Source organism: Monodon monoceros, unplaced genomic scaffold (assembly GCF_005190385.1).
Source record: "Monodon monoceros isolate NGI ecotype Baffin Bay Population unplaced genomic scaffold, NGI_Narwhal_1 Super_Scaffold_14, whole genome shotgun sequence".
Classification (NCBI taxonomy): domain Eukaryota; kingdom Metazoa; phylum Chordata; class Mammalia; order Artiodactyla; family Monodontidae; genus Monodon; species Monodon monoceros.
The window spans coordinates 58759710-58776501 of record NW_021703770.1 but is presented as its reverse complement, the minus strand read 5'-3'; the positions used below and the strand labels follow the sequence as shown (position 1 = coordinate 58776501).

The 16792-nt window shown below is 43.0% G+C and overlaps 1 protein-coding gene across 9 annotated transcripts in view; it reads right to left on the bottom strand.

The window, feature by feature from the left end:
* The window catches only part of STAU2 (staufen double-stranded RNA binding protein 2), a 308045-nt gene extending 297510 nt beyond the window's left edge, over window positions 1–10535 (bottom strand). For 3 of the 9 annotated variants that reach the window (XM_029222763.1, XM_029222755.1, XM_029222759.1), the window contains exons 1-2: window positions 9768–9872; window positions 1780–1845 (exon numbers count right to left, since the gene is read on the bottom strand). Coding sequence is in view for 4 of the 9 variants with exons in the window: in XM_029222764.1 (XP_029078597.1) it covers window positions 1780–1797 (18 nt within the window). In the remaining 5 variants the exon portion in view is untranslated. Of the gene's footprint in view, window positions 1–1779; window positions 1846–3676; window positions 3700–4352; window positions 4373–9767; window positions 9873–10419 lie in introns of those variants that run through there. The other 6 variants (XM_029222764.1, XM_029222761.1, XM_029222758.1 and 3 more) reach the window with 6 other exon arrangements.
* Window positions 10536–16792: the final 6257 nt, after the last annotated feature.

Below are 16792 nucleotides of genomic sequence, written 5' to 3'. Positions count from 1 at the left end.
TGGACACTTTCTAGCCAAAGCCCAGGGAGCTGCTGTGGCCATGCAGAACACTGCCTAGGAGTTGTTTGCAATGCCTGGTTCAACACAACCAGTAGCACAGATGGTTAGTAAATCCTCATTAGGACTAATCTATAAACTATAATTTTCAATGATGTTGCCTTACATAAAATGATCATTTCCATCTGTCTATAGTAGAATAACTGTACCCATATAATTAATGGCAGGTATCTGTACAGTCACTTGGGGGGAACTTCACACCTACAGCAGAGTTTGTATGTCACATCTCATAAAGCTCCATCAATGCATCTAATGGGACTTGACAGCAACCATGAAGGCACAGGAAGCACTAAGCACAGTATGATTCCTTTTAGCCCATGTTAGTAACGTCACTGATGAAAGCAATACTTGTGGCACAAGAAAACTGTCTAGTTCAAGGAGAAAATCAAGGACTGTGCATAAGGGAGAGATTTTACATTAATGGCATTTGTGTAAAGCAGCATCATATAATACCAAAACGGACAACACAATTATGTGGTTACTGCTGACAAGGATGGAGATCTCCTTGCTTTAGTGACAACCCTGGCACCATTCATCCACTCGTTCAGCAAATACATGAAAATCATATACAACAAGAACTATCCTAGGCCCTGGGGATATAGGAGTAAACAAGCAAAGTCACTCCCTTCACGGAGCACAACATCTAACAAGGAAGGCAGACATTAAATAATATTACATATTTTAATACAACTTTGAATGTCAGGATGTCATTAAATAGAAGGGCAGGGTGCTATGAGGCAAATCCTAGGCCTGGGAGTCAAGTGAACCAAGCACGGGGTGGGTGAGAAGAGGTCAAGCTGGAGCGACCTGGCTCAACCTCAGACCTGAAAGAGTCTAGTGTGACTGAAGCATTTAGATTGTTTCCTGGGCACACGTTAAGTCTGAGATGCATAAAGACATCCAAGTTAAGAGATCAAGTTGGTAACTGCTACCTAAGTCTGGAGCTCAGAAAAGAAGTCTAGACCAGGTATAAACTGAGAAGTCATTTGCTTAGAGATGGTGTGTGATACACAGGAACTGGAGATTTCTTAGGCCAAGTGAGCTAGATGGGGCGGGGGCTGGGAGGGGTCATGTATTACTTCCTCAAATCACAAAAGAATTAACTACTTCTTGCAATCAAATTACTTTCTTCTCTCTTGATTTGCAAATGTGAAATAAATCAAAGTGCTTTCTAATATTATAGTTATGATACAATGCCCTTTTTATTCAGAAAGGATAAGATTAAATGTATACAGTTCTTGGAGAAATGTCAAGACCTAAGAAAAATATTTCTACAGTGAGTCTAAGGCATTGTATGCTATAGTTTATTTAGCAGACCACTTTCTTCCAGCCTTTTCCAGTGCCCTAGGACTCTTTTTTTAACACACTGATACAACCACTTCGCAAGATGTGTCACTAGAAATGCTTTCGGTCTGCAGAACTGCCACCTACTGAAGCTAGATCACAACTGTAAGCATTCTGAACACATCAACAAGTCCTGGAGATGTGACATCAAAAAGAACAGAAAAACCTTCTGCTCTGCACACTTAAAACTTAACTTTCAGGACTATCGCTATAATCCTTACACAACCTGCCCTGCAGTCTTCCTATGATGAATATATAGCATGTAACTGCTCTATAAAGCAGTGGGTAGGTTATGGTTATAGAAAAGCTGAGTTAAAATGCTCCACGATTTATGGCCCAAGCACCATATAAGTGTGACATGCCTTAACACAAACTCACCTGATTTATTTGAAGCATGTTAAAACAATATTGACCAAACTGCTGTATCCCTCACGGCTCCAAAAACTAGAAAATGAAAATGAAGAAATAAGTTCAACTTAGTTGGTAATCGCAATGATTAGCACTTTAAACACATGCCCGTGACCAAAATCAAATACAAAAAATAGAGTAGATCGAAATCAGCGTAGAACTTTCTATGATGACAAACATGTTCTATATCTTCGCTGTCCAAACCGGTAGCCACTAGACACATGTGGCTACTGAGCGCTTGAAATGTGGCTAGAACAACTGAGAAAGTAAATTTTAAATTTTCTTTAATGTTATTTAAAGTTAAATAGCCACCCTGTGGCTAGTGACCACCATACTGGACAGTGCAGATCTAGGCTGCACAAAATCCCTTCTGGTTCTAGAGTTCTACGACAATTTCAGCAAAAGTGAAGCTGTTAAAACAATGTAAAAGTTTCAGATTAATATTTAATATATACTTCCCTTGCTCCAGTAACGTTTTAAACAGCTTTCTTCCCCTCCTCTATAAGATAAATTAAGCCTAAAGAAGATGTAACACACACATATTCTCTTAGGTAGTATGGAAAAGAGCACATAGTAAGATTACCTAGTTGCATTTTTTTTCCTGTTTCTGATTTTATTATCATCATTATAAAAATAGCATGCATATCAAAATTTTACATAAAATTTTCGAAAAGAAAATTACCATCCTGACACACCCCATTGTTACATTTGGATTTGTTTCCTTATGGGTCTAACCTCCTCGCCATGGTTGTATTTCTTTTCATATAGCAAATGTCTTCTACACTTAATTTAAAATTAGATATCAAAGAAGGGCAGGGGCCTTCCCTGGTGGCGCACTGGTTGAGAGTCCGCCTGCCGATGCAGGGAACATGGGTTCGTGCCCTGGTCCAGGAGGATGCCACATGCCACGGAGCGCCTAGGCCCGTGAGCCATGGCCGCTGAGCCTGCGCAGCCGGAGCCTGTGCTCCGCAATGGGAGAGGCCACAACAGTGAGAGGTCCACGTACCACAAAAAAAAAAAAAAAAAAGGGCAGGAAAACCCAAATAAAACAATAAATAATGGGATTTTGTAATGGGAAAAGTTACATTAAAAATTATGTACAGTCCCCCAAAAAAAATTATCTAAAAAGCAACAACACAATTTTGACATATACCAAAAGAGCTAAATCCAATCACTTGTGTAGAAATTTTTATGCTATAAAATTTTTAATACTGAACTTTCCCTCAGAAGCGAAGGTTCTGGAAATACATATATACACACAGATACCATATGAATATACATATGTGTGTGTGTGTATATATATATATTTGGCTACAATTTTTTCAAAATGACAAACTAGAGTCAATTCAAAATGACTTTCAAAATTTTCAATTATTTCTTTGTTTTAAAAAATATTTATTTATTTATATTTGGCTGCATTGGGTCTTCGTTGCTGCATGTAGGCTTTCTCTAGTTGCGGCGAGCGGGGGCTACTCTTCGTTGTGGCATGTGGGCTTCTCATTGCGGTGGCTTCTCTTGTTGAGGAACATGGGCTCTAGGAGCACGGTCTTCAGTAGTTTGGCACACGGACTCAGTAGTTTGGCTCGCGGGCCGTAGAGAGCGCAGGCTCAGTAGTTGCCGCACATGGGCTTAGTTGCTCCACGGCATGTGGGATCTTCCTGGACCAGGGCTCAAACCCGTGTCTCCTGAATTGGGAGGAGGATTCTTAACCACCGTGCCATCAGGGAAGCTCCTCAATTATTTCTTACAATAGTGACCTCACCATCTGTACCAGTTTTTGTATTTTCCAAGAGAATCACATTTGTAGAAATAGCACAAGAACTGAGCACCAGTGAATTTAAGTTTTAGTCCAAGCTCTTCAGATTACCTTTTTTATATATAAATTTATTTATTCATTTATTTAATTTTTGGCTGCATTGGGTCCTCGCTACTGCACACGGGCTCTCTCTAGTTGCTGAGAGTGGGGGCTGCTCTTTGTTATGGTGCGCGGGCCTCTCACTGCGGTGGCTTCTCTTGTTGTGGAGCAAGGCTCTAGGTGTGCAGGCTTCAGAAGTTGTGGCACACAGGCTTCAGTAGTTGTGGCTCATGGGCTCTAGAGTGTAGGCTCAGTAGTTGTGACGTGCACGGGCTTCAGAAGTTGTGGCACATGGGCTTCAGTAGTTGTGGCGCGCAGGCTCAGTAGTTGTGACGTGCACGGGCTTAAGTTGCTCCATGGCAGGTGGGATCTTCCCAGACCAGGACTCGAACCTGTGTCCCCTGCATTAGCAGGCAGATTCTTAACCACTGTGCCACCAGGGAAACCCCTTCAGGAGATTACCTTTTGAGTTTTGGTAAATTGCTTTATGTATCTTTGAGTTCTTTCTCTTGCTTCTATTTTCTTCCCTTTTTTTTTTTCTTTTTAATCTTTAAAAAGTAAATGTAAGTTCTTTGGTAGGCAAACAACAAATAGAATACAGCAGAAATAATGAGCTACCACTTCCAAGACTGGGTTATAAAAAGACCATCATTTCCCTCCTGGGTGTCACCTGCTCTCGTTCTCTCACCTGTTTGGTCTGTGGGAAGCTGGCTGTCATATTGTGAGCTGCCCTGTGGTCAGACCTACATGACAAAGAACTGAGGGACACCTTGGACCAACAGCCCAACAGAAACTGGGGCTTTCTGTCCAGTACCCCCCAAGGAACTGAATCCTGTCAAGAGTCACATGAATGACTCAGAAGCAGATCTTCCCCCAGTCAAGCTTTCAGATGAGACTACAGCCCCAAAGACAGCTTACCTGCAACCTCCTAAGAGACCCTGAACCACAGGCACCCAGATAAGCTGCACCCAGATTTCTAACCCACAGAAACTGAGATAATATTTGTTTTAAGTTCTTAATTTCTGGGGTAATTTGTAACAATAAATAAAGATACTTCCGTTCAACTCAAATTCTATAATTCTATGGTATTAATTAATATATTTAGGTAGACCAAAAAAAGTCAATTCCCTGTTCAACATGAGCAAATGAGTAACAGAATTTGAAAGGAGTAAATTATGAAACTTAAACATTTACACTCTATTCAAAAGATGACATCATTAAAAAGTGTAGCATTAATCAAATGGTATTAAAATACACTATCTACAACTAAAACTACAAACCTAACTAGTTTTCTTTTTTTTAATTGAAAACAATTCATTTGGACATTAGAACATGAACAAACCACTAAAAGCATCTCAGTGATCTAACGTCCCTTATTTTCCAGAATTTAACATTATTTAGTAAGAATTTACCAAATTTGAGAAATCTCATTTTGTTTTTATTTTATGTAAGCCTCTAAAAATTACAAACCCTTGTCTATAGACCTGTACGTGTTTCTTCAGTATTAGAATTTGGTAATACTAGTGGCTGATCCTGAGAAGTAGGCACAATAAGATATAGGGGTACATTTTTTAAAGTTCTCATCTTCTGGTATACATAAAGCAGTTTTATGAAAAAGCACAAATGAAAGCACGTATTCACTCAAAACTGACCATACAATTTTAAATATTCCGTAAGCCTTTCCTTCACAATTATAAAAATCTGTATACGTTAAAACATGAAACTAATATGTCTGTAACAGTACTCTGTAAGGTAACTGGATAAAAATTCTGAACATATTATTTTCCACAAACAAGTTGTATTAGATCTATATCAATATAAAGATTATAACTATACCACAGGCAATTTGGAATGCCCACAGTGGCACATCTCTTCAACATTTCATGTCTTATTTAAAGACATGCCAGGTCTACTGTCCTATATTTAAAAGAATTTGATAAAATATCAAGTCATATCAATAAAATGCAGAGCATTTTATACTACCCACAGTTTCATAAAATCCACCTCTTCCTCTTCTGTCAAAAGTTTCCAGCTACCATTCATTCCAATTACAACTGTGTACTTTTAGAAAAACCTATTCACATGTCCCAAAAATGCCCTACAGCGATATCCAGTCAGGCACATTAGAACATGCAGTTCCAGATTCCAAGCTACTAAATGAAAACAGGCAGGGCGGTTTATGGAGAGAAGGCACTACTCACTGGAGAAGACTTGCCACTCATGAAGAATTAAAGGTCCAACAGGTATCTGAAATGTACTGCTGATATCACTCACTGCTTTTATTATGAATTACAATTTGCTCATCTGATTAATTGAAAGCTGTGCAAAATTAAATCTATAAAATCCTCAACAATTAAATCCTGCTTTATAAAATGGCATTATTAAATTAACATATCTATAAATTTTATATTGGCACCCATCCCACGACTGACAGGCAATCCTCTCTTAAATGTCTTACCTGACAATATGAAAAGCAAAAACATTTACTATCCCCATTCTTACACTCCAAACTACTACAAAACTAAATACCAACTCAAAGCTTCTTACTCTAAAAAATTCATGGGCTCCTTAAAAAGTGTTTTAAAAAAAGCTTTTCATTTTAATTTCTTTTTAAAAGTAGGTACCCCCCAAAATTATTTTTATGTAAGAAAATCAAAACTATTTAGTATAAATTTTACTATCTCCTAAGAGCCTATGAAATATTCTAAGTATATAGAAGTCTCACTCCATGAACCATTCCAGTGAAAAACCCCACATAATACCAGCTAAGAAAAAAAGGAAACTAACATTTACCAGACACCAATTTTATATATACCAGGTGCCATATTTTGTCATTTTTATATTAGCTCATTTAATCCTCATCACCTTGGGATGCAGGTGTTATCCCCATTTTTCTAGAAGTTGGGTTACTTCCCCAGTCACACTGCTAGGATTAAAACTCAGTTTTGTCTGGTTCAAAGTCCCCTTCTTTCCATTATATGTTAAACTATAAATAAAAGCTCGACTCCTTAAAAATGTTCCTTAACAAAGGGCTTGACCTCTAAAACAACATAATGGCAAGGATTCTATATAGAACTTCAGGGATTTCTTCAAAATCAATCATACACAAATATAAATTATAATTACTATGGATTCTAGACACTCATCTAATATTTTCTTGAGTATCTAGAAGAAGCACAAGTATATCTATACATGATTTGATTATATTAAGCCTGTCTCCCACTATTTGGTCTAATATTAACAAAATCCAATTTTGCAATATCTAGACTTTTCCCCCTTCTTTATTATGATCTGCATACATAAATGATCAGATATCCAGTGCTCAAAGTATACAAAAGAAAAGAAAACAGAGTAATAGAAGTAAAGAGGAGTTTAACTACAAGGAAAAAACCCCAACACACCAGTCAATTGTATCTTCCAGAACCTGATCCTAACACAGGAAAACCACTCAGTCTCAATTCCTATATTATTTATATACTAATAATGGTGATGAACACCTTTGATATTTTTGATATTCTTATTCTTTGTTGAAAATCAGACCAAGCCACTCCTTCCTAGAATTTCATTCCAGGCAAGCCAAGTAAGCTAAAATGTTTAATTTATATGGTTTTCCATGCTTAAGTAAGTAGGAGTAGAGACCATGATGTATATAACTGACCCTCAAATGATCCAGGAAAAAAATATTATGTGTGTGTAACAGAGAGAAATCAAATGATAAATTGGTGACTCTGAGTTAAGGTTACATGAGTATTCTTTGTATTATTCTTATTCTTGGTACTCTACTGTAAACTTGAAGTTACTTCCAAATAAAAAACTGAAACTTAAAAATTACATGGCAGGGACTTCCCTGGTGGCGCAGTGGATAAGAATCTGCCTGACAATCCAGGAGACATGGGTTCCATCCCTGGTCTGGGAAGATCCCACATGCCGCGGAGCAACTAAGCCCGTGTGCCACAACTACTGAGCCTGCACTCTAGAGCCCGCGAGCCACAACTATTGAGCCCGCGTGCCACAACTACTGAAGCCCGTGTGCCTAGAGCCCGTGCTCTGCAATGAGAAGCCACCGCAATGAGAAGCCCACGCACCGCAACGAAGAGTAGCCCACGCTCGCCGCAACTACAGAAAGCCAACACGCAGCAACAAAGACCCAACGCAGCCAAAAAATAAATAAATCTTTAAAAAGAAAAAATTACGTGGCAGTATATCTGAAGTTAACAGTACATACTTGGATTATACAGCAACATTTTTACAAATACAAAACACAGGTTTTTAAGGAAAAATTTAGTGATGTGTGAGGAAATCTGCACTATATCCTACCAACTAATGATCACTTAGGAATAAATTTCAACTACACTGCCATGCAATGGAACGTGGCAATGGTGCCCTGGGCTGAAAACATAGCAGGACAAAAAAAAAAACACAGACATCACATAGTTTGGCGTTTAAGTGTTTCACAAATCTAATACAGGCCTGCTGCAAACGGCAGCAAATCTACAATTCAAGTGGTATGTGTTATCTCTGTTTTGCAGTAAAACATAGGCAAAGTGAAAAATGAAAAACTTGCCATTTTACAAAACAATCGAGATGCAGAATGTCTGGGTATTGATGGCTTTATTAAAAAAGATTTTTTTTTCCTACTACAGCTCAATTCACAACAGTATGTGTGAATCATGTTAAGAAAGCAAGGACGGAGAAGAAATAGCCACCAGGAACAATGCTGCAATCTTTTCTCCTACAAGGTTACTATTAACCCGCCTGCCCATCACAATTTTGATTTCAAATGTTCATCATGCTCCCTTAAATCACAAGGATGCATCAGAAGAGAAGTAATGCTCAGAAGAAGTTCAAATTTCAAAATTGTGAAATCAAACATTAAAAATAAAGGTTTTCAGCTAACAGTGAAACACCTTTAAAAGATCGTCTCTATCCTTTCTGGAGGAACCACCCAATTTAAAATCCTTCAGTACATTTCCCTAAGTGAACGGTCCTTCTCTACCCAAGTAGTTCTAAACCTTCTGGGGAAGGGGCGGCGGGACGTCACGCCAAGGAAAGAACCTTTCCGAAGAAAATTCTCCGCCCAAGTGCAAAATTCTGCACATATTTCCAGGGACTTCCAGAACCCAAGGCCATTATCCCTGCCTCCCCCCCCCCCCGAAGAATCCCAGCTCAGCGTCTCCTCAGTTGCCTCCGCGGAACACCCGCCTCGACACAATCCCCACACAGTCCCCGGCCCGCCCCGCGAGGGGCTGGAGGCTCTGCCCTCGCACAGCGGATTCTGTAACTGATCTTTGTCTCTTCGCCCAACTGCCTTCACCTCGGCAAGGTCACTAACTGCCAACCACCCCTTTAAGCCGAGCCCTCACCGTGGTAGTTCGTAAGAGCCACGGCCGAACTTGCCTGTCATAGGATATATTTTGCCCCCTCTGCCCCACCTACCTTCCCCATTTCGGCGCGTTACGTATTTATCACTTGCCCATTATACAGAAATAGCCACCACCACCAGCCCCCGGCGCGCCCCCGCCCCGCCATTCCCCCTGCGCCCCCAGGCCCATGGCCCGCAGACCCTTCAGGGATGGGCCTCCCGCCATCTCCCCTCCTCTGACCCCCCTCCCTCCCCAGTCCTGCCCTCCCCCCCACAGGGACCCTCCCCCTCCCTCTCCGGCACCGTCGCTCCACCCATGGTCCCCTCTTCCGGCCGTTCCCACCGCGGCCACAACGACCCCACCTCCCAGGTCCCTGCCGCAACCCCCCCCCAGCCCTCCACCCCTCCACCCTCCGTCTGTGCCGGCATCCTCGCCTTCCTCCCGGCTCCTCCCCTCTGGACACCTGTGTCGTCCCCCCCCCCCCACCCCCCCCCCCCCCCCCAATTCATTCGTCTCCTCCCCGGCTCCCCAGCCCCCGCCATCCTCCTCCCCTCCCCCTCCCGCCCGGAGAGAGCCCGAGGAGGGAGGGAAGGCGCGGGGGAGGGGAGGCCGCGAAGGGGCCGCTCTTCTCGGGGTTCGCCGCGCGCCGCGGACCCGCAGGGCTCCCCAGCGCCCTCTGTCTCCCCCACCAGCGGGGCGGAAGTCGGGGCCTTCCGGACGCCCCCCACAAGGGTATTTACCTTCTCGCCGGGGACACTTTGCAGACGACTCCAACATTGGCAAACACTACAGAGAACTGACCCCGCTCGGCCGCCGCCGCCGCCGCTGCCGGCTTCCAACCCTCGGGCTCCCCGCCCCCCGCCTCCTCCCCCCGCCTCCGCCCGCCTCCCCTGCGCTCCCGCCGCGCCCTCCCGGGCCCGCGCCGCGCGCCCCCGCCGACGCAGCCGCTCTCGCTCCCCAGCCTGCCGGGCGCGCGCGCCCCCGGCCCCCGCAGACCCGCGCCGCGTGCCGGCGCCGGCCCTCCCTCCCTTCTTCCTTTCGCAGGTCCGCGGCCGAGCGCGGCCATTGTTCGCGAGGCCGCTCCCGCCCCCTGGCGGCCGGCAGGCCGCCGCAGCGGCGGCCGCTACAGGCGCTGCGGTGTTGGCGCCGGCAGGCCGGGCCCCGGGGCGAGGGGCCATCCCCCGGCGCCTTGGGAAGGAGGGCGAGGGAACGCCCAAGGATTGCGCCCCGTCCGCAGTCTCCGGGTCTCCGGCCCGGCTCCCCGCCCCCTCGGCTGCAAAGGGTGGGCCTGGGGCAGCCTCTTCCACACCTGCACTCGGCAAATGCCTCCCCCGCCCAATTGAACCTCTGCTCTTTCCAGGTGGTGTCCGCACCCCGATTCCCCGCCCGTACCTTCCCCAGGCTCTCTCGCTGCCCCCTTTTGCTCTGCTGGGGGCGCGCGACCATCCCGCGTCTGCTCCGGCCGCCACTGTGCGAAGCACGGTTTAGCGGATCCTGCACCTTTCCAGCCTGGGAGGAGGAGGGGGAAGGGGGGGAAAGGGGAGGGGGTTAGCGCCACTGTCTCGCCCGGAAAACACTAGTGATCAGTAATCACCTGCACTCCAAGATCCGCAGCGTGGCCAGACAGCCTCCTCAGCCAAAAAAATCATAAAAAAGAAACCCTTCGAACCAAAAAGGAGGATCATCTTAGAACAGTGCCCTAGATTCTAGATTGTTGAGGCAGGAGTGCCAGAAAACTCGAATTACTTCTTGAGTCGTCCTGGTTTTGATGTGGGTTACTGATGTCTGGATAACTTCAACCCAGTTAAGCCCAGTGAAATTCAACACTCCATTTAGTAAATGGCATCATAAATAATGTGGCAATAAAGTAAGTGTAGAAATAGAATTATTACTGTGTTTTCACAAATTTATCCATTTGCATTATTATTCCCAGGGTTGCTTCCCAGTATCGATTCTCCGCCTGAGAAATGTCTACCAGGCCTGTGATTTCAGTCATCACGTAAAACCGATAGTTCTCCTGAACAGCTGGGAAGACAGTATAGCACAGTGGTTAAAAGCAAGGGCGTTCGAATTAGATAACCAGGCCAGGTTATCCACTTACTAAGTAGGAGACCATGGACATGTTACTTACCCAATGAGTCAGTTTATTCTTTTGTCCAACAGGAGATAACATGTGATAACATGTATTTAAATGTGATAGTATGTATAAAGCCCTTTAAGTAGGACCTGGCATGCGCTAAATCTCCCATGGAAAGAGATCAGCTACCTGCTACATTTTCCTCCTGGAACTCTTTCCTATGCTCCTTCCCTCTTTTCACCTCTGCCAATTCCCTCCCTAAATCTGCATCAGTCCTTGATTAATGACTTCTAGCTCAAGCCTAGCATTCAAATACTTGTTGAATAAAAGAGTACATGCCCTTCACCCCAGCGGTATCAAAGGACAAGCCTCCCACATCTGTGCCCTGCATTCCATCCTCCTTTCACCCAAAGAGCAAGTCGTCCTTCAGATCATTCCGAAATCACCTCCTTGAAAGCATTCTCTACCTCCTCTGAGCAGGTCAGTGCTGTTCTGCTCTCTCTTCTGACATAGTAGGTACATTAGAGTGTTTTTGAGCCTGATTCCACATGCCAAACAGTACATTCTTTAAGGCCAGGCTCTGTAGCTCATTCATCTTTGTAGTCCCAGCATCCAAGAGCTAGGGGGTGGAAGTAAATGCTTTTGGAATAAATAGATGAGTTTATGCTTTTAGAAATGACTCTCAAGTGTTCAGAAATGTCATTCCCTCTTATTCAGGTCATTAAAGTTAATTGAAAACTTTATCTCCACTTTTATCCACTTTATCTCCACTTTATCTCCATAACTTTTCTTATAACGGATTTTAAGTCTCTGGTTATCCACTTGTTAACTAGGAGACCATGGGCGTGTTACATTTAAACCCCAAATAGAATGAATTTTTATTTATTTTTTATTTTTTTTCCAGCTGACCTGCCTGGGCGCCCCCAGCCCTGGGGCCACAGCGTCCCGGCCCACCCACCAACCCTTAGAATGAATTTTTATTTTTTTAATTTTTGAATTTTATTTATTTATTTTGGCTGCATTGGGTCTTCATTGCTGCATGCGGGCTTTTCTCTAGTTGTGGCGAGCAGGGGCTACTCTTCGTTGTGGTGCGCGGGCATGGGCTTCAGTAGTTGCAGCACACGGGCCCTAGAGTGCTCGGGCTTCAGTAGTTGTGGCTCTCGGGCTCTAGAGAGCAGGCTCAGTAGTTGTGGCGCACCGGCTTAGTTTCTCCTCGGTATGTGGGGTCTTCCTGGACCAGGGATCGAACCCGTGTCCCCTGCATTGGCAGGTGGATTCTTAACCACTGCGCCACCAGGGAAGTCCCTAGAATGAATTTTTAGAAGCCATAATTATCAGAGAGAAAATTGTTTTGGAGCTTGAATCAGCACTTTCAATTGCTCAAGGTGTGTAGATAGCATCAGGACATGAAATCACCTGAGTGGCATGGAAATCCACATGTCAATCTATGATCTTGGGATTTAACTTTAAAATGAGATGTTTGTATAGGAGTTGAAAAAAATAGATATTTAAAGAGGTGTGGTCCTATTAGAAGCTGATTTAAACAAAGCAACAGATTTATCCATGTGTCTTTACCAGGAACCACTGAAGTCAAATATTCAACCATCAGAAAAGGATAATGCTTTCAAAGTCATCAGGGTCAGGTTTGAGCAATTTGAATAGGACAGATTCTAGAACCACAAAACATGATTTCTCTTCCAGCTATGTCCTCTCTTTTTTTATAACAACCCCTTCTTGACATCTATTTTCCTGTAAAATTCATCTCGTCCCCCAGCACCCACTGTATGTTATTCTCTTTTATATATATCTAAACATATTTTTATCACTACACATTATTTGTTTCTTCCAGTATACCTCAGCTCCTTGAAGACAAGAACAAAGATTTCCCTCATCTTTTCCTCTCCAGCATCTAGCACAGTGCCTGTGGTGATCAACAAATGCTGGCTGAATGAATGGATTAGTGAATTTGACAAACATTTACTGAGTACCTACTATATACCAAGTAGTAGTCACAGCCCAGGGATATATAGCAATGAAAATAATCGGCAAAGTCTTCGTCCCCATGAAACTTACAGAGAAATGAGTGAATAGACAAATGTGTGATAAAAAACACTTCCCAGTCCTTTACCTATATTAGAATACCATTCCAGAAATTTCCAGTGTATCTGCCTGCTCACTAATAAATCAGTTGCTTGGGACTCAATTTTTTTTTCATAATAATGAGGTCAAAATAGTTACTAGAGTATCAGCTACCTAAACACTATACTAAAAAGCAGTAGAAGTAAATTACATTGCAAATATAATCATTAAGAGTAAGGAAACAAAATTTTATTTAATAAAGTGTACAGAGGTTCTTTTAAGTCTTATCAAACATATTGCTCAATAAATATTTTGAATAATCAATAAAGTATTGATTTTTTAACTAATTTAGATACAACAGCTGGTTCTCTAATGCCATCTTTACCAAATTTATCATTGCAATATTAGAAGTTGGAGGCAAAAGAGGAATCAACTCCTCCTATCCCCCAAAAAAGAAATGGTTATGCAATTCCTGATGAGTATAAGTTTCTTGAAAATGGTGAAAATTTTTTGCTATGTGGGCAAAATTTTGATATGTGGCACAGAATCTGGGTTAGATGATTTGGTGAAATATAAGGATTGGGCATGTGATGGAACCTTTAAATATAGTCCAGATATGTGCTATCAGTTATATACCTTACATATATTAGTAACAAATGGCAGCATCCCTCATCTGTTCGTTTTACTTCCAGGGAAAGCTGAAGAGACTTACAGCAGATTTTAATGAATCTATGTCCCACATTAGATCCTGAATCCTCAATGACCAAATTTGAGAAAGCAAGTATCATCACTTTCTCTACCATATACCTGAATACAACTATAACTGGCCGTTCATTTCGTATGGCAAAAAACATTTACCACAAAATCATTGATATTGGAGAAAAGTTGCACTATTAAACAGGTGCCGAATTTAACACAAAAATTAAATGCACTAAGTGTTCGCATTTCTTCCAGTCAGTGACGTTATCGATGGCTTTATTGAGCTGACAGGTGACAATGATTTGCCCCAAGAGTTGACTTTTTATTTTGAAACACACTATATTGGAGAAGAAAGAGGCCGAGGGCCCCAAAGGTGCAGAGTTGAACCCACATTTCTCTCAGAACTTTGGAACATCTGTCAACGGACATGTGACAACACGCCAAGAACACACAACAGTGTAGAAGACTTTCACAACACAGATATGCACTGACAAACATGCATCCTATGACTTCCCTGGTGGCGCAGTGGTTAAGAATCCGCTTGTCAGTGCAGGGGACACGGGTTCCAGCCCTGGTCTGGGAAGATCCCACATGCTGCAGAGCAACTAAGCCTGCACGTGCTGCCAACACTGAAGTCCGTGCGCCTAGAGCCCGTGCTCCGCAGCAAGAGAAGCCACCGCAGATGAGAAGCCCGCGCGCAGCAATGAAGACCCAACGCAGCCTAAATAAATAAATTAATTTTTAAAAAAATCTAATGTAATCTTGGCATGCATTAATAAAAGTTGATTTAAAAAAAAACAAATATGCATCCTAGTATTTGGAAACTGATACCTCTCTTAATGAAGGAAGAAATATTAGCAAAAAGGAAGATGCAATGCTGAACAAGGAGACAAATCAAGAAGAAAAAAATAGTATAAAATACTCTGAACAAAACACTTGGAAGGCAAGTGCTTAGGTACAACCTAGAAAATAAAATCAGTTATTTGTGAAGTATTGCCACGCATCTACACACGTTTTAAATACAACTACTTTGTATTTTGCAATAAAGTCTTTTTCATTTTGTTATTCATTTCTCATGTTTGATGTTTATGTCCTCTTTGATGTCCCATTTTATTTTTCATGATTTTATGTTTTATGGCAAATTTGCCTTATGGCCAACTAGTTGTGCCGTAAAAACGTTTGCAACAAAGATGCTTATTGTGACAATACCAGACCCAGAGAAATCCATACATCTGGTATTAGAAATGTTGGTATGAATAGTAAAGAAAAACAGTTTTCTCATTAAGTTGGTGTCCAGAGAACCAGAGAATTGGTTGATAGTGTGGGGAAATTTTCAGAGAAGGAATTTATAATTTGGCTTTATTCCACCATTGTTACCCTAAATTTCTGATACTTTTCTTTGTGCCCTGTTTATAATTATTTAAATTTCCTTGCAATGGAATAAGTGTGTAACATCTCTGAACACAGGGGGTGGGGGGTGGCAGGTGTTGCTTCTTAAATAAGTTCAATGCTTTCTTCCAACACTTATTTTGTGTCTGATTTGAAAGACCTCCTTTAGCAATCACCTTGTCGTCTGTCTTTCCTTATTGTCACCCCCATCCCCTTTTCAAAAGACTTCATTATTCTTTCTCCCTTCCCATTTATAAAGGAAGACAAAAACTGAACATTCCAGCTATTTATACCTTCTCATTCTTTCATCTCTTTGGTAACTGTTGATGACATTCTGAGTTAGTAGTGTGTTGTAGTTATAATAAACCATCCCCACAGAATTCCCTGGCAGTCTAGTGGTTTGGACTTGGTGCTTTCACTGCCCTGTCCTGGATTCAATCCCTGGTCGGGGGAACTAAGAATCCCACAAGCAGTGCAGCATGTAAATAAGTGAATCAATAAACATCCCCCAAATTAGTGGTTTAAAACAACAGTGGTTTATTTAGTTCAGGCACTTGGGCAAGGCTCAATGACTTGTCCTTACTCCCTGCAGTATCCACTAGGGCAGCTCACAGGCTGGGAGCCCGAATCACGTAAGGACGCACTCACTCACACCTGTGGTTGATGCTGGCCATCTACTGGGACCTCGTCTGGGGCTGTCAGCCAGAACACCTACCTGTGGCCTGTGGAGCTTCTTGGCTTCCTCAAAGCATGGTGGCTGGGTTCCAAACAACAGGAAGTCAAGGACACTATTAAGGCCTGGGCCCAGAAGCAGGCGCAGATGTGCTGCAAATTCTGCCATATTCTGTTGGTCAAATAGTCACAGGGCCCACATTCAAGGCAAGACCTGACTCCGACCCTCCGTGGCAGGCATGTCAAAGAACTTCAGGGTCACATTTAAAACTCCGCATATTCACTGAAATACATTACCTTGTCTTTTCACTCTATTGCTCTTGCGTTAAAATAAAGGTGACATTGAAAATTTCCTTCTGTGGACACCTGGGTCTGCGTGAATCAAGGCAGCTTCTTCACCCATCAAACGCCTCCCTCAACTACTGAAGACAGCTGCACACCTGAATGATGGAGATCACAGAAACCAGGTTCCAGAGGACTTCATACACTTTTCTAGTCCACTCTCCTCCCTAGGTCAAGGGGGAGGCTTCGAGCAACTTAGCCAGTCAACAGCTGCAGCAGCAGAGAGGAAGGGGTGGGTTGGACGCTGGAGAGGCCCAGGCAGTAACGTGCGATTGTACATTTAGTCACACTGTGTTTCTATGCAGTTGGCAGTGCGCCATGCTGCCAGGGAGGGACCAGCAGAAGGCAGCCAGACAAGGTCAGGCCGACTGGCAATGTCAGGAGTGCACATCACCCAGGGCACAGGCTGTTCCTTCCTCTCCCAGCCCCACCCCTGTATCACCGGCGGACGCAAGTCATTTGTTCATTTACTAATTCAATGTACATGTCTGTGACCGGGGCTACCCC